The 11,198-nt window shown below is 41.0% G+C and overlaps 1 protein-coding gene across 1 annotated transcript; it reads left to right on the top strand.

Annotated features, from left to right (window-relative positions):
- The first annotated feature begins 1,591 nt into the window (after window positions 1-1,591).
- Window positions 1,592-10,294, top strand: LOC143508106 (uncharacterized). Its single transcript, XM_076996664.1, has 17 exons — window positions 1,592-1,642; window positions 2,389-2,507; window positions 2,704-2,809; window positions 3,090-3,325; window positions 4,175-4,300; window positions 4,438-4,564; window positions 4,944-5,112; window positions 5,198-5,380; window positions 5,643-5,760; window positions 5,958-6,062; window positions 6,370-6,605; window positions 7,098-7,255; window positions 7,525-7,651; window positions 8,032-8,201; window positions 8,496-8,668; window positions 9,086-9,291; window positions 9,979-10,294. The coding sequence occupies exons 1-11, from the start codon at window positions 1,592-1,594 to the stop codon at window positions 6,416-6,418; spliced, it is 1,389 nt and encodes a 462-aa protein (XP_076852779.1). The 3' UTR covers window positions 6,419-6,605; window positions 7,098-7,255; window positions 7,525-7,651; window positions 8,032-8,201; window positions 8,496-8,668; window positions 9,086-9,291; window positions 9,979-10,294.
- Window positions 10,295-11,198: the final 904 nt, after the last annotated feature.

The raw sequence follows: 11,198 nt of genomic DNA, 5'->3' as shown, positions 1-11,198 counted from the left end.
TGTACTTTCTGGATTTTAATGCATAAACACAGCATTGGTCCTAATATAAGCTGACAAACCTAACGTCTGTGTTTACATAATAAAGGCCCTGTAGCATCCCAGTATTAAATCTGACCATGCATGCGATATGCTTTGCTTAGGTGTCCAAATATGATGAGATGATGTTTCCTTCTGCTGATGCTACATTTGCGTTTATCTCAGTTGTTAAGGATATCAACATAGTCCTAGCACTATGAGAGGGAGCATTGTCTGGTTGAGAGTATCCATCTCACTTTGGGTATATGGTGGCTGTGAATAAATAAATTAACCTAGTTAAGATATGAAGAGTTTGGTTCCAAAACGCTATAAATCCATTTTGATCAATTTGAGTAAAAATGTGTTTTCTTTAAGTGGTAGGCTGAAAACCACAGTTTTTTGTTTCAAACTATCAAATACCATACTAAGGTTAAAAAAAACACAAACAAATTAAAATCAAGATTTTAATATTTAAAGATTTATTTAAAAAAAAACAATTCATTTTTTTCACAAAACGCAATAAATCCATGCCATGTTTTTTCAAAATGTCTTATATATCCTTTGTCATATTAGAAATTTTTTTTGACTGAAAATGTGCAAAATACAATAATAAATAACTGTAAATTGTACATCTTAATATAATAGTTTGACATTTGGGCCTAAAAACACAAATTCATATAATATATAAATTTATATTATTATAATATAATAACCCTGCTCCTAGCTTGGTTATGAACAACCCCCAGCAAACAGTGTTTGTACATGAGTCACAGAGCTAAATCTTTTCCACGTTTGATAATTTTGCGAGCTAAACGTGCGCACTTTAGCCAGTCCGTCTATTTCGCGGCAATGTAACGATTCTCGGTTAGGGGCTGGATAGTCTGCCGCTGATATTCTGCCGCCGACAGTGGGACTGGTCAGAACCTGGGCATTGATAAAATAAAATAAATATATCTCTTTTTCCAATAACTGCTATACGAACAGGCTCCTCTATATCATCAAAACCGTTCATTTTTGCGGACTTTGAGAGTGAAAAACGAGACATATTTTAACAAAGTAAGCTACATGAAATGCCGGGCGGCTCAACAGGTCGCGTGCTATGATGTTTTACATTCCGTATCTGGTGTGCACTGTGATTGGATGAGTGGAGATTGTGCTTACTGCAGCGGGAAATCAGGATTGGCGATTGTTGCATTTTGGAAGGAAAGAGAGAAAGCAGGGCAGTATTACACGGCGGATGTGGCGTTTTGATAAAAAATTGAATATTGGCTTTTCAAGAGTGGTCACATACCATTCTGATTCTAACTCTTTTTTTTTTTAACTGCATTTATCGCGTTTCGGAACCAAACTCTTCATATATTCTGGCATCAAGGCATTGATATGTAGTTAATAATAATAGACCCAGTAAATGTCATTTACCTAACATACAGGGAGGATCCAGCTTTAAACTGGGCAAAATTTGTGTTTCTTTGGTCATTCAATACTTGTATAGTATTGTTGTATGTACTTGTACTTGACGGATATAGTGGGTATGGGCAGTTGCACTTGGGCTGACAGACTCTTTATTTTTCAGATGATGAACTCCCTGCGCCTCTTGCGTAAAAGAGTGGCTAAGAAGCGGGCTAAGGTGAATGCAAGTGGCAGAGAAGCAATGTTGCCTCCCACTCACCAAACCTGCTGGCCGAGAGCCACTCCCGTGCCTTCAGGCCTGCCAAAGGTGAGCTCACTCTTTTGCTCTCCTGGAAATGGCATCCAAACCATTTGTTGCAGCAACAACAACAAAAAAAGTAAAAGAAAAAAGTATTAAAAAAGTAAAAACTGCTTTGAAAGCCCTATACTACAAACAAAAAGCCCCTGCTGATCCTCTTGTACATTGCTATACCTGCACCCATTAACATTGTTTTTCTGCACCATGAAGAAACCACTATGAAACCAGAAGTTATATTTGAGATTTTTGATAGAGTATGTGTTAATATGTATTGTGCTTTTCAGGATCTCAAGTGCAAAGCACCAGGGCGTCCCCTGCTGACGACATGTCTGAAGGAGTAATTGGCAGAGGTTGGAATTGGTTTGCTGTTAACACTGCATTACACAAACACAATGTTTTAAATCTAGTTCTCCATGTTGAATAATGTTTTTGCTGTCTTCAGGCTGATTTGACCAAAGTTGAGCTGATAGCCCTAAAAGTCCTAGTCAGGTTTGTTTGGGTTCTGGTAAAGTGTGAGTGTCTTTTGTTTTATGGTGCCCTGTCATGCATTTATAGCAGTTAACACTTATTGGGACACTTGTAAAGCTGCTTTGTGACAACAACTGTTGTAAAAAGCGCTATATAAATACATTTTGATTGATTGATTGATTGGTATTCCTCTCTAGATGAACTCAAACCAGGAACTCCCCCGGAAGGATCCCTACTCGCAGCAGACTTTACGGCCCTTCTCCAAACCAGACCTCGCTCTCGCTCAGAGCTTCAGTCTGCTTAGCTCTGATGACTGGTAAGTCACACCTGCAAAATTCTGAAGCATTTGGCTAGGGCAGGTTAAACAGCAAGTCATTTATGGTGTTCTGCATATATGGTAAGTATGCATGTATTTAGTGAAGTTTTTTCCTCTTTGTCCCTTTTCTTGTAGCATTTTTTCTTGCAGTAGCCGATGGTTACAGTGTGTGTCTATGTCCAATATCTTTATACAGGGAGAAGAAAATTGAAGGGTTGATGTTAATCCGTAGATTGGCTCAGCATCACTCTGATGTGCTTGGCAGCAGGCTTCATGAGGTCTGCATTGTTCTTATTCAAGAGGTAAGCCACTAGATTTGCTGACTGTGTATCGGTCTGAATGTACATATTACAGGTGATGTTGCTGACAAAGTCAAGTCAGAGTTAGCATAGCACTTTGAAATTCCTTTTTTATAAAAACATTTCTCATCTAATTGAAATTCAGATGGCATAGCTAACTGTAATTAGTGATTAAGGTATTTCCGCCTACATAACACATTGCAGTGGTGGATTATACTTATTACGATGGCGGTGGCAGTGTTGGATGTGGCTGAAATGAGCTGGAACGTTGTCTTTCCTGCAGGTGCTGCACCTGCGCTCTGCCGTGTCCCGCATGGCGGTGGTGTCCTTGAGGGAGTTGTACTCCAGCCTGCAGAAAGGGATGGACCAGGAAGTGGAGGCTACAGCTAAGGTCCTCCTCCACAAAGCAGCGGAGTCCAATGCCTTCATCAGGCAGGACGTGGACACAGCTCTGGACAGCATGGTGCAGAACTGCACCCCCATTCGGAGCATGAACGCCCTTCTCGCTGGAGGACTCTGGTCAGTTAGCCTGCAGTGAGCTTTAAACTGAGGCTTTCAGATAATTTTTACTTCTCCATTGTTCTTTCAAAATATTGCCCTGGCCTATATCAATCAGGGTGGCCGCGGGTCCTTAAAAAGTCTTAAATGGTATTAAGTTTAATTTTTGTCAAATAAGGCCTTGAAAAGTCTTATTTTGTCTTAAATTTTCAACCAAAATATCTTAAATTTGCGGAGCTAAATTTAGGGAGGAATAATTCCGTCAGCCATGTGTTGAAATTCGGGGGCGGATATCGGTAGATTCCAAATAAAATTAAATAAAATTCCAAATAAAATTAAAGCCAACTCGCAAGATCATACACGTTAAAATAAAGCACAAAAACTAATAATCAGTTAGTTTTTGTGCTTTATTTTAACGTGTATGTTCTTGCGAGTTGGTTTTAATTTTATTTGGAAAACAGTATTAAAAAGTCTTAAAATGTCTAAATTTTCACTTGGTCAAACCTGTAGACACCCTGTCAATATTTTTAGTTATTTATCCTCTTGTTTATTCTTTTTATTGTGTTCCATCTCCGCTCTGCTGATCCAAACTGCCCTTCACACACCACTTAAAGAATAGGCTAGTTAGCTAGCTCACAGAGGACATGCAAACATTTTCTGTTTAAAAATTACAGATGTACAATAACTGGTGCAAACTAAGCCATCAAATAGAATATGATCATTTGGTTGTGCACTTAGATCATACATAAGGGTATTAAGTTTCTTTTTAGAAGCTAAAAGTTGTACTGTATACATTGATTGGATGGATTAATAGTTATTACCTTCTTTTTTTGAATGCCCTAATTGTTTTCCTTCTGTTTTCCTCAAAAGTCATCTGAATGCTGCAGTAAGAAAGTGTACTGCTCGGCACTTGGCTACTTTGGTAGAGAAGATTGGTGCAGAGCGAATTATTCCTGCAGTCTCCAAGTTGGCACAGGACTCTTCCCAAGAAACCAGGTTAGTACTGGGATCAGAACGAGGATTCTACAAGGCTTATTCAGTTTCCCAGATAGTAATAAATGGTCGGTATGCTGTGAGTCACGGGTCTCTCACTCACGGTTCTCTCCTGTTTTGGGGTCTGTTCTTCGTCTCAGGCGCTTGGGCCGGCGTATGCTGCTGTTCCTGTCCTCCCACCATGATTTTGATAAGATGGTGGAAAAGTACATCCCTGCCAAAGACCTGGCAACCATCAGGGACACTGTCCACACTCTGAAATCCAAGGTAGCGATTCATGTTTGGATACATGATGAGGATTTTTTATCCCATTCAGCCACTATGCCCCATGTTTACTCACTAAACAAAGCTTATTCACAAAACTTTTAGGTGAAACAGACTGCAATAAAAAAAAAACCATCTAAACTGTGATGGTAGACATATATTGTAAACAAATAATAAAGTACAGGGCAGTGCGTGGCACCACACATTGTATTTACAGTAAGGCATGCACAGTGTAGTCCCAGACCCAGTAGTTAAAGGACAGAGCATAGTTCAAAATGAACCGGCTTGAAACCTTTGGGATAGAATCAAAGTATGAAGCAATATGTGGACTTCAATATCATCACTCCATGTTTTGTGGTGATTTGTACGTGTGTATTCCCAGGAGAGGACAAAGTTGTCTAGGATTCCAAGATACAAGATGTGTCTCCCTCGTCTGGAGCAGCAAGAAGCTCCAGCCGCACAGGTGGAGCATCAGAACACGCAGCGAATGAAGCGCAGCCTTAGACACACGGTGAGGGACGTGAGCCCAGACGACGCGGCACCTCTGAAAGGTAACGGCTGACTTCGGCGAACGCTCCCCTCCTGTTTCCTGAGAACCTTACATTACCGCTTACCCGTGAACCTCTTTCCCATCAGACCTGCAGCTGAACAGTAGTCTTCCAGCACAGACTAAGACCGGTGTCATCCTGGATGATTTGCCCTCAAGCTCCAGAAACGCACGCACCCCCAGAAGTCCCGTCAAAAGTTTGAGTCCTCCGCTTCATCCCAGCCCCCCCACGGCTGTCCCTACTAAAAACATGCTGCCACGACGCAGACGAGGTACCAGACTGATCAGAGCATGTCCGTCCCTTTCAAACAGTTCTGATGAGTGTTGCCTGCTCTTCAGCACTTCATGTGTGATCACTGCACTTGCATGTAAATTGCTTTGCTGTTAACACTGCATTACACAACAATGTTTTAAATCTAGTTCACCACATTGAATAATGTTTTGCTGTCAGCCTTCAAGCTGATTTGACCAAAGTTGAGCTGGTAGCCCTAAAAGTCCTAGTCAGTTTGTTTGGGTTCTGGTATTCTTCTCTAGATGAACTCAAACCAGGACCTCCCAGGAAGGATCCCCACGAGCAGCAGACTTTACGGACCTTCTCCGATCCAGACCTCGCTCTCGCTCAGAGCTTCAGTCTGCTTAGCTCTAATGACTGGTAAGTCACACCTGCAAAATTCTGAAGCATTTGGCTAGGGCAGGTTAAACAGCAAGTCATTTATGGTGTTCTGCATATATGGTAAGTATGCATGTATTTAGTGAAGTTTTTTCCTCTTTGTCCATTTTCTTGTAGCATTTTTTTCTTTCAGTATCCGATGGTTACAGTGTGTGTCTATGTTCAATATCTTCATACAGGGAGAAGAAAATTGAAGGGTTGCTGTTCATCCGTAGATTGGCTCAGCATCACTCTGATGGCTTGGCAGCAGGCGTCATGATGTCTGCATTGTTCTTATTCAAGAGGTAAGCCACTAGATTTGCTGACTGTGTATCGGTCTGAATTCTAAAATTGGCAGACACCATCAGCATGTACATATTACAGGTGATGTTGCTGACAAAGTCAAGTCAGCGTTAGCAAAGTACTTTGAAATTCATTTTTTATAAAAACATTTCTCATCTAATTGAAATTCAGATGGCATATCTAACTGTAATTAGTGATTAAGGTATTTCCGCCTACATAACACATTGCAGTGGTGGATTATACTTATTACGATGGCGGTGGCAGTGTTGGATGTGACTGAAACGAGCTGGAACGTCGTCTTTCCTGCAGGTGCAGAACCTGCGCTCTGCCGTGTCCCGCATGGCGGTGGTGTCCTTGAGGGAGTTGTACTCCAGCCTGCAGAAAGGGATGGACCAGGAAGTGGAGGCTACAGCTAAGGTCCTCCTTCACAAAGCAGCGGAGTCCAATGCCTTCATCAGGCAGGACGTGGACACAGCTCTGGACAGCATGGTGCAGAACTGCACCCCCATTCGGAGCATGAACGCCCTTCTCGCTGGAGGACTCTGGTCAGTTAGCCTGCAGTGAGCTTTAAACTGTGGCTTTCAGATAGCAACAACAGTCACAAGAAGCTAACAAAGCACTGATTTTGGCTGCTGTTTTTACTTTTCCATTGTTATTTCAAAATATTGCCCTGGCCTATATCAATATTTTTAGTTATTTATCCTGTTAAATATTATTTTTATTGCATTCCACCTCCTCTCTTCTGATCCAAACTGCCCTTCACACCGCTTAAAGAATAGGCTAGTTAGCTAGCTTACAGAGGACATGCAAACATTTTCTGTTTTAAAAAATACAGATGTACACTCACTGGTGCAAACTAAGCCATCGAATAGAATATGATAATTTGATTGTGCACTTAGATCATACATATGGGTATTAAGTTTCTTTATAGAAGCTAAAAGTTGTAGGCCTACTGTATTCATTGATTGGATGGATTAATAGTTATTACCTTCTTTTTTTGAATGCCCTAATTTTTTTCCTTCTGTTTTCCTCAAAAGTCATCTGAATGCTGCAGTAAGAAAGTGTACTGCTCTGCACTTGGCTACTTTGGTAGAGAAGATTGGCGCTGGCCGCTTATTGTCTGGGGCGAAAGACGTCATAGCGAGAATTATCCTGCAGTCTCCAAGTTGGCACAGGACGCTTCCCAAGAAACCAGGTTAGTACTGGGATCAGAACGAGAATTCTACAAAGCTTATTCAGTTTCCCAGATACTAATCTTTTGCTGATTCTTTTAGTCTCCTAGTCTGATACTCTGAAGTCAGCAAATGCTGCTAAATTGTAGAGTAATAGAAGCACTATCATGTTTTCTACACACAGACGGCCTTGTAAAATTGTGACCTGGTAAGATAAATGGTCGGTGTGCTGTGAGTTACGGGTCTCTCACTCACGGTTCTCTCCTGTTTTGGGGTCTGTTCTTTGTCTCAGGCGCTTGGGCCGGCGTATGCTGCTGTTCCTGTCCTCCCACCATGACTTTGATAAGATGGTGGAAAAGTGCATCCCTGCCAAAGACCTGGCAACCATCAGGAACACTGTCCTCACTCTGAAATCCAAGGTAGCGATTCATGTTTGGATACATGATGAGGATTTTTTTTTTATGCCATTCAGCCACTATGCCCCATGTTTACTCACTAAACAAAGCTTATTCACAAAACTTTTAGGTGAAACAGACTGCAATAAAAAAACCATCTAAACTGTGATGGTAGACATATATTGTAAACAAATAATAAAGTACAGGGCAGTGCGTGGCACCACACAGTGTATTTACAGTAAGGCATGCACAGTGTAGTCCCAGACCCAGTAGTTAAAGGACAGAGCATGGTTCAAAATGAACTGGCTTGAAACCTTTGGGATAGAATCAAAGTATGAAGCAATATGTGGACTTCAATATCATCACTCCATGTTTTGTGGTGATTCGTACGTGTGTATTCCCAGGAGAGGACAAAGGTGTCTAGGAATGCGAAGATATAAGATGCGTCAGCCTCGTCTGGAGCAGCAAGAAGCTCCAGCCGCACAGGTGGAGCGTCAGAACACGCAACGAATGAAGCGTAGCCTTAGGCACACGGTGAGGGACGTGAGCCCAGACGACGCGGCACCTCTGAAAGGTAACTGCTGATTTCGGCGAACGCTCCCCTCTTGTATCTTGAGAACCTTACCGTACCGCTTACCCGTGAACTCTATCCCAGCTGTGGAGTCATGCGTACCTCCTCCTCAGTTTGCCAGCAGGTGAATATTTAAACAGTTAATCAAAACAACAACAACAAAAAAGTGCATCCTGATTGGAACTGTTTGCAATTTTTGATGGTGTTGATGTTGGTTTAATTTGATTGCAGCCTTGTTCATTTTCTGTTTGGACACTATAACCCAATCCTTGTGTTTTCTCTCTTGTGTGTGTTCAGCAAAGACAGCAGCAGAGCACACATCCACAGCATTGCAGACAAGACAGAGTACGTCAAGCATCTCAAGGCCCTGCTGGGTTCAAAAGACTTCAGCGAGCCCATCAAGGGCATTGATCAGCTGGTGGCCCACTGCTGAGGACAACCCATATATGGTCGTGGGCAACATGTTCCTGGTAACACATTTGAACTGAATTGATTTTTAATGTTTTCAGTAGCTTTCAGAAGTGATCTGTATGGGGGGTCATACGTTGGAGAACATTAAATGCTGGCACATCTGAAGAAATGTCAAAAGCTCAGATGCTTCAGAGTAGAAAATATTACAACAATCAGTTTTAACTATTACAGTGGAGGGCAGTCGTGTCCATTGTTAGTGTGAGCTTGTTTTACAATGTATGTGAAGATTTCACCCAAGCGTATCCTTGAAATTGCATTAAACCAAAGAATCCAAGTGAATGACTTATGAAAAAATCAGTCGGTTGAAATGAAAGGGCTTGAAATCAAATCAGCTCCAGGGCTTAACGGCACTGATATGGTGAGTGCCTGATGAATGCATGGGCGGCTTGCTCTATACCTCTCTTCCTCTGCTACAGGTATTTGATGCTTTCAAAGCACGACTGCAAGGTTAACCTCTATGCCTTGGAGGCCTTACAGAAGATAATCACACTGCTCAGAGACAACCTGGTCCAAGTGGTCTACATCTTAGTCCCAGCTATAGTGGACAATCACCTCAACTCCAAGAATAACGCCATCTACATGGCAACAATAGGTGCCATTCAAGCTCTCATCAATAACCTTGGTGGGTTCTTTTCTCTCTTTACAAAACATCTTGAAGGACACATGCCACTGGGCTTTAGAAAAACAACAACAATGATTGTGTTCTGTTTTACCTTTGTATCTTTTGATGAAAGGTTGCTAGGTTGGGGAAAAGGTTCACACAAATCAGTAAAAGAATGTTCTTGCTCTTTGGCTAGATGTTTGTGGTGCAGATCAAATGGAAATCTCCTTTCATATTAAGGCACAGTCCAATATAAAGAAAAAAATATTTCTGTAAGACTGACAGGAGATCTTGCATTATCTGACAGCAGATAGTTAAATAATGGAGTTTACAGTGGATGTGCTTAGGCTCTTTTGTTCAATATACAGTGTCTAATCTTTTGTGGTTGTGTATACAGAAATATTCTACAAATTCAAATACATTATCAAAAAACAATTCTTTCAGAAAGTAATTCCACTGATATGCTAAGAGATGCCAGAGATAAAAAAAAGATAAAAGATATTTACCAGAAATACTATAATTCCTATATTAATTAATAATATTTATAATATTGATAATAATCATTCCAGAGAGTTACCATAGTTACCAAATACTGTCACTTTAGTTGAATTAAATCTTTCTAGGTTAAAAAAAATGCTTCTGTAATAACCCAGTGCTGTCCAGGGTTGATTTATTTATCTTTGTTCCTTTTAAATATTCTTTTTATAGAGCTGGTTAGGGAACTCTACCCCTGCAAGCCACAACTGGTTGAGCAGAAGGTGCTTCCTCTGCTCTGGTACCTCCTGGGGACCTCCAGCAACAGTGGTACGGTCCACGGGAGGGGTGGAAGCGTGAGAGGGGCCACTGTCCACCTATGCCAAGCCCTTCATGCCCACATGGGTCCGGCGCTGCTGGACTGCGCTGCTTCCCAACCTTCCAATATCCGCAAGAGCCTAAGAGAGTTTGTGAAGAACCTCCCGATCAACTGAGAGCTGCAAGCCAGACCTCCAGACCAAAATAAAGCCCAACATGGATTCTACTTGAAGATGGAGATGTTTGTGTATTTCTTACTGTGCCTGCACTTTAAATGAAAGAGAGAGGAAGAAAGTCAAACGTTTTTAACATTTTGAATTAGCAGAAAGCTAAATCCTTAAACTCAGAATTCCTTTTAAATAAGGAGCACAGATTTTAGCGAATCACATCAGGTTTAACATGCCTAGGAGCTCTGCTCTTTTTGCACTTTGAAATACTAACACTTATCATGATAACTGTTGTCATGGTGACTATAGATATATATTGTTCTATGATTGTTATTTTCTGTTGACATATCCTGAGGTAACTGTGCAGAATGTAATTTATCACATGCACAAGGAACAAGGATCTATAGTCTTTTTGTTGTTTGGTATGTGTAATGTGACTTTTCAATGAGGAGTCTTAAAAAATGAAAAAGCTACGACTCACAAAATTACTTTTGTATTCTATAGCCAGGGCTTAATTTGAGCCGGATCCTGCCGGAACAGGATCCAGGAACTCTCATTTTGAAGGGTGTGTTCCGGGAACTGTCTGCCTCGATCCAGTAACTTTCAAGCCTACTAATTATAAGTTATGAAGAAATCTGTATGCACTTCTGCACTTAAACACTTATAAAACACATGTAAATAATTTAAAAGTAATTTATATATACAAATTGGCTTGTTATTTTAACTTTTGTGTGCCTAAGCGTTTTGTGATCCCGGTGACATTGTGATTTTGTTTTGCGATCCGGTGACATTGTTGGCCTCTGACCCCTTGTCCTCATGCCGCTGTTTGCGTTCTGGCATCGTTTGATTTTCAAAGTAAGCACTGTGTATAGCTAATAAGTGTAATGGCACAGTATTAACTTAACTCATTCTGTCAATAAAAGCTTGTTACTCCTATGATTGCAATTATATTTTTGTATGTGATAAAAA

Source organism: Brachyhypopomus gauderio, unplaced genomic scaffold (assembly GCF_052324685.1).
Source record: "Brachyhypopomus gauderio isolate BG-103 unplaced genomic scaffold, BGAUD_0.2 sc791, whole genome shotgun sequence".
In the NCBI taxonomy this organism is placed as follows: Eukaryota; Metazoa; Chordata; class Actinopteri; order Gymnotiformes; family Hypopomidae; genus Brachyhypopomus; species Brachyhypopomus gauderio.
Note: the sequence above shows the minus strand (reverse complement) of the source record. Positions and strands in the feature narration are given on the sequence as shown.